This window comes from Oncorhynchus kisutch, linkage group LG1 (assembly GCF_002021735.2).
Source record: "Oncorhynchus kisutch isolate 150728-3 linkage group LG1, Okis_V2, whole genome shotgun sequence".
NCBI classification, from domain to species: Eukaryota; Metazoa; Chordata; class Actinopteri; order Salmoniformes; family Salmonidae; genus Oncorhynchus; species Oncorhynchus kisutch.
This window is the reverse complement of record NC_034174.2, coordinates 472,020-486,224: the sequence shown is the minus strand read 5'-3', so window position 1 is coordinate 486,224 and position 14,205 is coordinate 472,020. Positions and strand designations below refer to the sequence as shown.

At 42.1% G+C, this 14,205-nt stretch overlaps 1 protein-coding gene across 1 annotated transcript in view; it reads right to left on the bottom strand.

Annotated features, from left to right (window-relative positions):
* The window catches only part of LOC109884347 (lysine-specific demethylase phf2-like), a 185,350-nt gene that overhangs the window by 22,838 nt on the left and 148,307 nt on the right, over window positions 1-14,205 (bottom strand). The window contains 2 exon segments of the mRNA XM_031831395.1: window positions 1,432-1,610; window positions 13,156-13,223. Of these exon segments, the coding sequence (XP_031687255.1) occupies window positions 1,432-1,610; window positions 13,156-13,223 (247 nt within the window).

Here is a 14,205-nt window from a genome sequence, read left to right as displayed (position 1 = left end):
ATTCAAAGACTCAATCATGGACACTCTTACTGTGTTGCTACCATGTTGTTGTCATGTTGTGTTGCTAACATGCTGTGTTGTCATGTTGTGTTTCTACCATGCTGTGTTGTCATGTTGTGTTTCTACCATGTTGTTGTCATGTTGTGTTGCTACCATGTTGTTGTCATGTTGTGTTGCTACCATGCTGTGTTGTCATGTGTTGCAACCATGCTGTGTTGTCATGTTGTGTTGCTACCATGCTGTGCTGTCATGTTGTGTTGCTACCATGCTGTGCTGTCATGTTGTCATGTTGTGTTGCTACCATGTTGTTGTCATGTTGTGTTGCTAACATGCTGTGTTGTCATGTTGTGTTTCTACCATGCTGTTTTGTCATGTGTTTCTACCATGCTGTGTTGTCATGTTGTGATGCTACCATGTTGTTGTCATGTTGTGTTGCTACCATGCTGTGTTGTCATGTGTTGCAACCATGCTGTGTTGTCATGTTGTGTTGCTACCATGCTGTGCTGTCATGTTGTCATGTTGTATTGCTACCATGTTGTTGTCATGTTGTGTTGCTACCATGCTGTGTTGTCATGTTGTGTTGCAACCATGCTGTGTTGTCATGTTGTGTTGCTACCATGCTGTGTTGTCATGTTGTGTTGCAACCATGCTGTGTTGTCATGTTGTGTTGCTACCATGCTGTGCTGTCATGTTGTCATGTTGTGTTGCTACCATGCTGTGGTGTCATGTTGTGTTGCTACCATGCTGTGTTGTCATGTTGTGTTGCTACCATGCTGTGTTGTCATGTTGTGTTGCTACCATGTTGTTGTCATGTTGTGTTGCTACCATGCTGTGTTGTCATGTTGTGTTGCTACCATGCTGTGTTGTCATGTTGCTGTCATGTTGTGTTGTCACCATGCTGTGTTGTCATGTTGTTGTCATGTTGTGTTGTCACCATGCTGTGTTGTCGTCTTAGGTCACTCGTTATTTAATGGTATCTCTTGTCGTGATGTGTGTTTTGTCATATATTTTTATTTTGTATTTTGTTGTCATGTTGTGTTGCTACCATGCTGTGCTGACATATTGTTGTCATGTTGTGTTGCTACCATGCTGTGCTGTCATATTGTTGTCATGTTGTGTTGCTACCATGCTGTGTTGTCATGTTTTGTTGCGACCATGTTGTTGTCATGTTGTGTTGTCACCATGCTATGTTGTCACCATGCTGTGTTGTCATGTTGTGTTGTCACCATGCTGTGTTGTCGTCTTAGGTCACTCGTTATGTAATGGTATCTCTCTTATCGTGATGTGTGTTTTGTCATATATTTTTATTTTGTATTTGTAATCCCAGCCCCCATCCTCACAGGAGGCCTTTTGCCTTGTGATAGGCCATAAATAAGAATTTGTTCTTAACTGGCTTGCCTAATTAAATTAAGGTTAAAAAAAATGATGTACCTGTTGACGCTGTAGTCGATGCCGCCCACTGCTTTGCTGGCCTGTAGTAGGTCCAGGATGCCTGCCGTGCTTCCCGCCTTCTTCTTTACCTTCAAGTTACGACCTTTCACCTCCCGCTTTACCTCTGGCTTGACTTCTGTGTCGATGTGGAGCGACTCTTCATCTGATGAGTCAGTCTTCTAAGAATGGAATAGAGCAACACTTTTTATTGTACAACACACTGAACACAAGAAGAGCATATAACTTTATAATTCACTGTGAAACGGAAACACACCACAGGCACACAATGACGCCTGACAGCCAGATGTACACCTGATCTACGTCACACAGGTGATCCCAGACATGACCCGTCAGTTAGGATACATTCCCACTACTATTATAACTATGACCTGGTTGAATGGGGCAGTAGGAGTTTTTTAAATTTATTTTAACTTTATTTAACTAGGCAAGTCAGTTAAGAACAAATTCTTATTTTCAATGACGGCCTAGTGGGTTAACAGTGGGTTAACTGCCTGTTCAGGGGCAGAATGACAGATTTGTACCTTGTCGGCTCGGGGATTGAACTTGCAAAATCCGGTTACTAGTCCAACGCTCTAACCATTAGGCTACCCTGCCGCCCCAGGAGTGGGATATACAGTACAACACCTCCCCTACTTAAACACACCCAGTACTACTGATCCTCATGACAATAGTGATGGAGGCCTGTAACAGCTGGATCTAGGTCTCTCTCTCTCTCTCTCTGAAGGTTAGTGTCTTTTCTGTAGGGAAGGTAATGATCCATCATGTATGACATTCCTGGGAGTGTGTAAACTTAAATGTTGTATTACCATAGGAGTTTTGTATGCTCTCTGTAGTTATGTAGTTGAAAATGTATCAATGTGGGCAAACTCGAGGCAGACTTGATACAAAATATTGTGCAGTAAAATAATTCTCCACTGGAGCAGTCTGAAACTTTGCAAACACACTGCTGTTAGAATTATATTTTACCAGATCTAATATGTTATATTCTGCTACATTAATTCCACAAACTTCAAAGTGTTTCCTTTCAAATGGTTGTTGAGTGGACCCAAGACCTCACAACCATGAAGGGCAATGGATCCTATAACTGATTCAAGTATTTTAAGACAGATCCTAATTGGTATTTAAAATGTTATGTTCCTTTTGATGGCATAGAATGCCCTTCTTGCCTTGTCTGTCAGATCGTTCACAGCTTTGTGGAAGTTACCTGTGGTACTGATGTTTAGGCCGAGGTATGTCTAGTTTTTTGTGTGCTCTAGGGCAACGGTGCCTAGATGGAATTTCTATTTCTGGTCCTGGAGACTGGACCTTTGTTGGAACACCAAGACTAAGATTTACTGTCAGAGACCAGGTCTGACAGGGACCAGGTCTGACAGGGACCAGGTCTGACAGGGACCAGGTCTGACAGGGACCAGGTCTGACAGAATCTGTGCAGAAGATCTAGGTGCTGCTGTAGGCCCTCTTTGGTTAGGGACAGAAGCACCAAATAATCAGCAAACAGTAGACAATTGACTTCAGATTCATTCTAGTAGGGTGAGGCCGGGTGCTGCAGACTGTCTAGTGTCCTAGCCAATTAGTTTATATACAGTGCATTCGGAAACTATTCAGACCCCTAGACTTTTTCCACATTTTGTTACTTTACAGCCTTATTCTAAAATCTACACACAACACCCCATAATACAAACGTTCTACTTTTAAACTCAGACAAAACAGAGATGCTTGTTCTAGGTCCCAAGAAACAAATTAATATTTTTTATTTATTTTACCCCCTTTTCTACCCAATTTCGTGGCATCCAAATGTTAGTAGTTACTATCTTGTCTCATCGCTACAACTCCTGTATGGGCTCGGGAGAGACAAAGGTTGAAAGTCATGCGTCCTCCAAAACACAACCCAACCAAGCTGCACTGCTTCTTAACACAGCGCTCATCCAACCCGGAAGCCAGTCTCACGAATGTGTCGGAGGAAACACCATCCACCTGGCGACCTGTTTAGCGGGCACTGCGCCTGGCCCGCCACATGAGTCACTAGTGCGCGATGAGACAAGGATGTCCCTACCGGCCAATTAGGATATCCCTACTGACAATTCATCTTGATGGTTGTACAGTCGTCTCAAATAAAACTGTGAAGGACCTCGGCGTTACTCTGGACCCTGATCTCTCTTTTGACGAACATAGACTGTTTCAAGGACAGCTTTTTTCCATCTATGTAACATTGCAAAAATCTGAAACTTTCTGCCCAAAAATGATGCAGAAAAATGAATCTATGCTTTTGTTACTTCTAGGGTAGACTACTGCAATGCTCTACTTTCCGGCTACCCAGATAAAGCTCTAAATAAACTTCAGTTAGTGCTAAATACGGCTGCTAGAATCCTGACTAGAACCCCAAAATTTGATCATATTACTCCAGTGCTAGACTCCCTACACTGGCTTCCTGTTAAGGCAAGGGATGAGTTCAAGGTTTTACTTCCAAACTACAAAGTATTACATGGGCTTGCTCTGGGTTGCCCCCCCTTGGGTTGTGCCGTTGCGGAGATCTTTGTGGGCTATACTCGGCCTTGTTTCAGGATGGTAAGTTGGTGGTTGAAGATAACCCTCTAGTGGTGTGGGGGCTGTGCTTTGGCAAAGTGGGTGGGGATATATCCTTCCTGTTTGGCCCTGTCCGGGGGTATCATCCTTTGGGGCCACAGTGTCTCCTGACCCCTCCTGTTTCAGCCTCCAGTATTTATGCTGCAGTACTTAATGTGTCGGGGGGCTAGGGTCAGTTTGTTATATCTGGAGTACTTCTCCTGTCTTATCCGGTGTCCTGTGTGAATTTAAGTATGCTCTCTCTAATTCTCTCTTTCTTTCTCTCTCTCTGAGGGCCTGAGCCTTAGGACCATGCCTAGGACTACCTGACATGATTACTCCTTGCTGTCCCCAGTCCACCTGGCCATGCTGCTGCTCCAGTTTCAACTGTTCTGCCTGCGGCTATGGAATCCTTACCTGTTCACCAGAGGTGCTACCTGTCCCAGACCTCTTATTTGACCATGCTGGTCATTTATGAACATTTGAACATCTTGGCCATGTTCTGTTATAATCTCCACCCGGCACAGCCAGAAGAGGACTGGCCTCCCCTCATAGCCTGGTTCCTCTCTAGGTTTCTTCCTAGGTTTTGGCCTTTCTAGGGAGTTTTGCTGTTTAGAGTTTCTGTATAGCACTTTGAGATATCAGCTGGTGTACGAAGGGCAGACACCAACAAGCTAAACGTCAGTATAGAGATAAAGTGGAGTCGCAATTCAATGGCTCAGACATGAGACAAAAGGAAAACCAGCAACGCCGCCAAGACCGACGTCTTGCTACCAAGGACTGTGGGCTGTCCTTCTCCGTGGCCGACGTGAGTAAAACATTTAAACGTGTTAACCGTCGCAAGGCTGACAGCCCAGACAAAATACCTAACCGTGTCCTCAGAGCATGCGCAGACCAGCTGACTGGAGTGTTTATGGACGTATTCAGAGCAAGGGGAACAACTACTCCAAGTCTCAGAGCGAGTGACGTTTGAAACGCTATTAGCGTGCACCCCGCTAACTAGCTAGTCATTTCACATCGGTGTGACGACCCTCCCATTCTGTCTGCCGTATTCTCTCTTTGTTCTTGTTTCCTTATTAGGATGCCGGTGGGCAGAGTTGGGAGGGTCGTCAGCTTCATGGGAAAACCTGGGCCCGGTGTCTCCCAGGATAAATACACCACTTCCCCATTCATGGAGGAGACTCTCTCCATGCAGACACCTTTACAGATTTTGTTGTGTATCTTGGTGGCCTTTTGGTTGTTTGCTTTGGCACCTTTCAACACCCTGCATTATCACATTCATGCATGCAAAACACTCACTTACACTACTGATTACTGATTACACACACCATTGTAAATTATACTTAGTTACATTATTTAATAAATATATGTTTTGTTACTCCTTATCTCCACGTTGTCTCCCTTTTGTTACGGGCTTTGAGCCGGTTCGTGACAAGGGTTACACCAGCCTAATCGAGGGAGTTGATAGGCTTGAAGTCATAAACAGCAGAGCTGCTGGCAAAACACACGAAAGTCATGTTTGAATGAATGCTTACGAGCCTGCTGCTGCCTACCACCGCTCAGTCAGACTGTTCTATCAAATCATAGACTTAATTGTAATATAATAACACACAGAAATACGAGCCTCAGCTCATTAATATGGTCGAATCCGGAAACTATCACCTCGAAAACAAGACATTTATTCTTTCAGTGAAATACGGAACCGTTCCGTATTTTATCTAACGGGTGGCGTCCATAAGTCTTTAATGTTATGTCCTAATTACGTAAAATTCTGGCAAATTAGGCGGCCCAAACTGTTGCATATACACTGACCCTGCGTGCAATGAACGCAAGAGAAGTGACACAATTTCACCTGGTTAATATTGCCTGCTAACCTGGATTTCTTTTAGCTAAATATGCAGGTTTAAAAAGAAATACTTCTGTGTACTGAGTTTAAGAAAGGCATTGTTGTTCATGGTTAGGTACACATTGGCACAATGATATGCACCGCATCGATTATATGCAATGCAGGACACGCTAGATAAACTAGTAATATCATCAACCATGTGTAGTTAACTAGTGATTATGATTGATTGATGGATTGTTTTTTATAAGTTTAATGCTAGCTAGCAACTTACTTTGGCTTCTTACTGCATTCGCGTGACAGGCAGTCTCCTTGTGAAGTGCAAAGTAAGGCAGGTGGTTAGAGCGTTGGACTAGTTAACTGTACGGTTGCAAGATTGGATCCCCCGAGCTGACAAGGTAAAAATCTGTCGTTCTGCCCTAAATGAGGCAGTTAACCCACCGTTCCTAGGGCCGTCATTGAAAATAAGAATGTGTTCTTAACTGACTTGCCTAGTTAAAAAAATATTCAATAAAGGTGTAAAAATAAATAAAAATAAATAAATAAAAAAAATCGGCCAGATCGGTGTCCAATAATACAGATTTCCGATTGTTAATGAAAACTTGAAATCGGCCCCAATTAATCGGTTAATTGGTCGACCTCTAGTGTCTGTCTCAGGGTTCTCGTTTTACACTATTCTGATTTTCCACCCTCCGCCAATACAGGGGTAGTGTGCTCGTATAGCTGTGTGCCATGCCCAGGGATGGTCTGTGTGGAAGATTAAGTTGATTACGTTCCCATTTTTGTAGCAGTCAGCAAAGTGTCTCTAGATTGTCCATGAGGAGCTTCTGTTTGCACTCTTTCCGTGCCTTGTCATTTTTTATATCCAAGGGGTACTGTACTGTGGTGGAGGGAAGCCATGGAGCAGGGGGCCAAAGAGGCCTCTGCATCTGGGTGGGAGAGGTACTCTGCTCTCTTTCTCTCTCTCTCAATGTGTGGTGTCCTTTGGCCCGGCACCGCAGAGCGCTGTCTTTGATTCACACACGCTTCACTCACACACATGTGATTTCCATTGCAGCATAGAGGATCACACGGAATTCATTAATGACCACGTGGACTGAGAAAATATTCCAGAATGTTTTCCTCTGACTGTTGGGATCTTGGAAGAAGTCATTAGGCCGTTGTCTTAATGGACGTAGAACTGTAGATATCAGAGTCCTTCTGGATGTTTGTCACGCCCTGGTCGAAGTATTTTGTGTTTATCTTCATTTATTTGGTCAGGCCAGGGTGTGGCATGGGTTTTTGTATGTGGTGTGTATGTATTGGGATTGTAGCTTAGTGGGGTGTTCTAGTTAAGTCTATGGCTGTCTGAAGTGGTTCTCAATCAGAGGCAGGTGTTTTTCGTTGTCTCTGATTGGGAACCATATTTAGGCAGCCATATTCTTTGAGTGTTTCGTGGGTGATTGTCCTTAGTGTCCTTGTTCCTGTCTCTGTGTTAGTTTACACTAGTATAGGGCTGTTTCGGTTTTCGTTACGTTCTTTGTTTTGTAGTGTTTATAATTGATTCGTGTTTTACGTTTGTTTATTAAACATGGATCGCAATCTACATGCTGCATTTTGGTCCGACTCTCCTTCACCACAAGAGAACCGTTACAATGTTAGAGAATCTCTAGACATTAACCTGTTAACACTATGAACCTGATAACACTATGGGCCTGATATTAACACTATGTGCCTGATATTAACACTATGGGCCTGATATTAACACTATGTGCCTGATATTAACACTATGGGCCTGATATTAACACTATGTGCCTGATATTAACACTATGAACCTGTTATTAACACTATGAACCTGATAACACTGTGAACCTGATATGAACACTATGAACCTGATATTAACACTATGAACCTGTTATTAACACTATGAACCTGTTATTAACACTATGAACCTGTTAACACGATGGACCTGTTAACACGATGGACCTGTTAACACTATGGACCTGTTAACACTATGAACCTGATATTAACACTATGAACCTGTTATTAACACTATGAACCTGATAACGCTATGGACCTGATATTAACACTATGAACCTGATATTAACACGATGAACCTGATATTAACACGATTAACCTGATATTAACACTATGAACCTGATATTAACACTATGAACATGAAAACACTATGGACCTGATATTAACACTATGAACCTGTTAACACTATGAACCTGATAACACTATGAACCTGTTAACACGATGGACCTGTTAACACTATGGACCTGTTAACACTATGGACCTGATATTAACACTATGAACCTGATAACACTATGGACCTGATATTAACACTATGAACCTGATATTAACACTATGAACCTGTTAACACGATGGACCTGTTAACACGATGGACCTGTTAACACTATGGACCTGTTAACACTATGGACCTGATATTAACACTATGAACCTGATAACACTATGGACCTGTTAACACTATGGACCTGATATTAACACTATGAACCTGTTAACACGATGGACCTGTTAACACGATGGACCTGTTAACACGATGGACCTGTTAACACTATGGACCTGATATTAACACTATGAACCTGATAACACTATGGACCTGATATTAACACTATGAACCTGATATTAACACTATGAACCTGATATTAACACGATTAACCTGATAACACGATGAACCTGATATTAACACGATTAACCTGATATTAACACTATGAACCTGATATTAACATTATGAACATGAAAACACTATGGACCTGATATTAACACTATGAACCTGTTAACACTATGAACCTGATAACACTATGAACCTGTTAACACGATGGACCTGTTAACACTATGGACCTGTTAACACTATGGACCTGATATTAACACTATGAACCTGATAACACTATGGACCTGATATTAACACTATGGACCTGATATTAACACTATGGACCTGATATTAACACTATGGACCTGATATTAACACTATGAACCTGTTAACACTGTGAACCTGATATTAACACTATGACCCTGATAATAACACTATGAACCTGATATTAACACTATGACCCTGATAATAACACTATGACCCTGATAATAACACTATGAACCTAATATTAACACTATGATCCTGATATTAACACTATGAACCTGATATTAACATTATGAATCTGTTAACAATATGAACCTAATTATAACACTATGAACCTGTTAACACTATGAACCTGATATGAACACTATGAACCTGATATGAACACTATGAACCTGATATGAACACTATGAACCTGTTATGAACACTATGAACCTGATATTAACAAAAACAAATATTTTACCTCAGTTAAGAACAAATTCATATTTTCAATGACGGCCTAGGAACAGTGGGTTAACTGCCTGTTCAGGGGCAGAACGACAGATTTGTACCTTGTCAGCTCGGGGGTTTGAACTTGCAACCTTCCGGTTACTAGTCCAACACTCTAGCCACCCCTATGAACCTATTATGAACACTATGAACCTGATATTAACACTATGAACCTGTTATGAACACTATTAACCAGATATTAACACTATGGACCTGATATTAACACTATGAACCTGATAACACTGTGAACCTGTTAACACTACGAACCTGATATTAACACTATGAACCTGATATTAACACTATGAACCTGATAACACTGTGAACCTGATAACACTATCCTGCTGACCTGAACCGTAATGTGCTGGCTCGGATATTTTCCTTTCACATCGTCTTTTCCAGCACAGTTCCAGACACTATGGTGGATGTGTAACCAGGCCAGTCCAGCACTGCTCTGCTCGGCTCAGTAGTGGTAGATGGCGCTGACAGACATGGCAGCTCTGCTTCTAGCTCCTAAGCAATTTTGCAGTATTTCGTTTTTTTGTTTGTTATTTCTTACATTATTTGCCCAAATGTTTTGTGTTATTACATACAGCCGGAAAGAACTTTTGGATTTGAGTGCGATGAAAATCCGCGTTACGAGCAGGAATACGACATTCCGAATTGGATAATTAGTTCTTACCCCCCGGTGCAATTGAACTTATCCCAGAGGCTGTTCCAAGACGCTGTCGGCAGAGAAGAGGTATTCGGAGTGGACCTCTAGTCCGACTCAGGAGGCGTGCACACTATGCACCCCTTCCAAGTGTATTACTATCTAATGTTCAGTCTCTGGACAATAACGTAGACGAGCTCAGGGCGAGGATCTCCTTCCAGAGAGACATCAGGGATTGTAACATACTCTGTTTCACGGAATCATGGCTCTCTCTGGATATACTGTCCCCGTCCATACAGCCAGCTGGGTTCTCAGTACATCACACAGACAGGAATAAAGAACTCTCCAGAAAGAAGAAAGGCGGGGGTGTATGTTTCATGATTAACTACTCATGGCGTGATAACATACAGGAACTCAAGTCCTTTTGTTCACATGACCTAGAATACCTCACAATCAAATGCAGACCGTATTACCTGCCAAGAGAATTATCTTCGGTTATATTCACAGCCGTGTATATTCCTACTCAAGCCGATAACACGATAGCAGTCAAGGAACTACACTGGACTTAGTGTAAACCATACAGTTGAAGTTGGAAGTTTACATACACCTTAGCCAAATACATTTAAACTCAGTTTTTCACAATTCCTGACATTTAACCCTAGTAAAAAATTCCCTGTCAATTAGGATTACAACTTTATTTTAGGAATGTGAAATGTCAGAATAATAGTAGATTTATTAGATTTATTTCAGCTTTTATTTCTTTCATCACATTCCCAGTGGGTCAGTCAATTTAGTGTATGTAAACTTCTGACCCACTGGAATTGTGATACAATGAGTTATTAGTGATATAATCTGTCTGTAAACAATTGTTGGGAAAATGTCTTGTGTCATGCAGAAAGTAGATGTCCTAACCGACTTGCCAAAACTATAGTTTGTTAACAAGAAATATGTGGAGTGGTTGAAAAACACGTTTTAATGACTCCAACCTAAGTGTATGTAAACTTCCGACTTCAACTGTAGATGGCCGGGCAGGGTGGTTGTGGAGCCAGAGACAGCAGGGGCTCAAACTGTAGAACCCAGTTCCTACATTTGAATAAAGAAATTGATTAGGGTGGGTGTGGAGGCGGTGTTATTTGTATCTGGGGATTTTAACAAAGCCAACTTGAGGAAAATGCTACTGAAGTTCTATCAACACATTGACTGTAGTACTCATGCTGGAAAAACACTTGACCACTGCTACTCCCCCTTCCGGGATGCCAACAAGGCCATCCCCTGCCCTCCCTTCGGGCAAATCAGATCACAATTCCATTTTGCTCTTCACTTCCTATAGGCAGAAACTCAAACAGGAAGTACCCATGCTAAGGTCTAGTCAACGCTGGTCTGACCAATCGGAATCTATGCTTCAAGATTGTTTTGATCACGTGATATGTTACAGGTAGCCTTGGAGAATAACGTATACACGGACACGAAGACTGAGTTCATCAGGAAGTGTTTAGGGGATGTTGCTCCCACTGTGACTATTAATACATACCCAAACCAGGAACCGAGGATAGACAGCAGCATTCGTGCAAAAATAGAAGTGAGAACCACCGCATTTAACCATGGCAAGGTGACTGGGAATATGGTTGAATTCAAACAGTGTAGTTATTCCCTCCGTAAGGCAATCAAACAGGCAAAATCCATAGCCGCGTCCTCAGAGCATGTGCAGACCAGCTGGCTGGTGTGTTTAGAGAAATATTCAATCTCTCCCTATCCCAGTCTGATGTCCTCACTTGCTTCAAGATGTCCACCATTGTTCCTGTACCCAAGAAAGCTAAGGTAACTGAACTAAATGACTATCGCCGCGTAGCACTCACTTCTGTCATCATGACGTGCTTTGAGAGACAAGTCAAGGATCATATCACCTTCACCTTACCTGACATCCTAGACTCACTTCAATTTACATTCCGCCCAAATAGATCCACAGACGATGCAATCGCCATCACACTACACACCGTCCTATCCCATCTGGACAAGAGGAATACCTATGTAAGAAACCCACAACAACACAGAAACTGGGGAACGTAACAGCTGTTCATTGACTACATGCCAGCCTTCAACACCATAGTAGCCTCCAAGCTCATCATTAAGCTCGTAGCCCTGGGTCTGAACCCCTGGCGGGCCGCCCCTCCAGGTGGTGAAGGTAGAAAACAAGACATCCACTTCACTGATCCTAAACACAGAGGCCCCACAAGGGTGTGTGCTCAGCCCCCTCCTGTACTCCCTGTTCACCCATGACTGCGTAGCCATGCACGCCTCCAACTCAATCATAAAGTTTGCAGATGACAAAACAGTAGTGGCCTGATCACCAACAACGACGAGACAGCCTACAGGGAGGAGGTGAGGGCCCTTCTAGTGGAGTGGTGCCAAGAAAATAACATCCCTTTCAACGTCAAGAAGACGAAGGAGCTGATCGTGGACTTTAGGAAACAGCAGACTGAGCACGCCCCTATTCACATCGACGGGACAACAGTGGAGAAGGTGGAAAGCTTCAAGTTCCTCTGTGTACACATCACTGACAAACTAAAATGGTCCACCCACACAGACAGTGTGGTGAAAAAGGCACAATAACACCTCTTCAACCTCAGGAGGCTGAAGAAATTTGGATTGGCCCCTAAAATCCTAACTTTTGCACAATTTAGAGTATCCTGTCGGCCTGTTCATCCCAATAAATCAAATGAAATGGATTTATATAGCCCTTCTTACATCAGCTGATATCTCAAAGTGCTGTACAGAAACCGACGGGACAGCATCCAGAAGGCGAGGTCAGTACAGGTGCATCAAAGCTGGAACCGAGAGACTGAAAAACAGCTTCTATGTCAAGGCTATCATACTGTTAAATAGCCATCACTAGCCGGCTTCCACCCGGTTACTCAACCCTCCACCTTAGAGGGTGCTGCAAAATATATTCATAGACATGGAATCACTAGTCACTTTAATAATGTTTACATACTGCTTTACTCAATTCATATGTACAGCATATACTGTATTCTAGTCAATGCCACTCCGACATTGCTCGTCTTAATATGTATATATTTCTTAATTCCATTATTTTACTTTTAGCTGTGTGTATTGTTGTGAATTGTTAGGTATTACTGCATTTTGCTACACCTGCAATAACATCCGCTAAATATGTGTATGTGACCAATAACATTTTATTTTATTTTATTTAGTGTGAAAAGGGTCTGAGTGAACAGAATGTTAGACATTCTATTACTGGTCTTTACTTTGAGTATAGGTCATACCTTGGGAGAGGAGCTTACATACCTTGACATCAGAGGGGATGAGCTTTGGCTTCTTGGATGGCTGGATTGCTTCTTTGATGTTTGATAGGACTGGCAGGGAGAGAAGAGAGAGTCATTCAACAACTATCCAATCACAAGAGAGTGACAAATCAACAACTTGCCAATCAGAAGACAGAACTACTCTTTCACAATCTCAATAAACCTAAGGTGAACTTTAATAGATTTATTTACTGCAGTATTGTGACAAAGAAATATATACAGTGCCTTTGGAAAGTATTCAGACCCCTTGACTTTTTCCACATTTTGTTATGTTACAGCCTTATTCTGAAATGGATTTAACTGTTTTCTAATTTAAATGAGAACTGAAATATCTAATTTACATAAGTATTCAGATCCTTTACTCTGTACTTTAAAGCACCTTTGGCAGTGATTACAGACTTGAGTCTTCTTGGGTATGACCATACAAGCTTGGCACACCTGTATTTGGGGAGTTTCTCCCATTCTTCTGTGGAGATCCTCTCAAGCTCTGTCAGGTTGGATGGGGAGCGTCGCTGTAAAGTTATTTTCAAGTCTCTCCAGAGATGTTAGATCGGGTTCAAGTCCAGGCTCTGGCTGGGCCACTCAAGGACCAAGGACATTCAGAGACTTGTCCCGAAGCCACCCCTGTGTTGTCTTGGCTGTGTGAAGGAGGATCAATGGAAACAGGATGCACCTGAGCTCAATTTTGAGTCTCATAGCAAAAGCTCTGAATACTTATGTAAATAAGGTATTTCTGTTTTCGCTTTGTCATTATGGGGTATTGTGTGTAGATTGCTGAGGAATTGTTTTTAAAATAAGGCTGTAAAGTAACAAAATGTGGAAAAAGTATGTAATACAAAGCTAGAAACTGTGATATAGCTTTTCTTGGCTGAAATATGTAGTGGTGTGATATAATCTTTTGCCAATATATAAATTAGCATAACTTGGCACATTTTTGGTGCCCAATCGTATTAAATTCTACCTGAAGGAAGTATTGACTTTCAAATAGAAAGTAGATATTCTCTAGGACTAGATTGACCAGGGACAGGTGGTA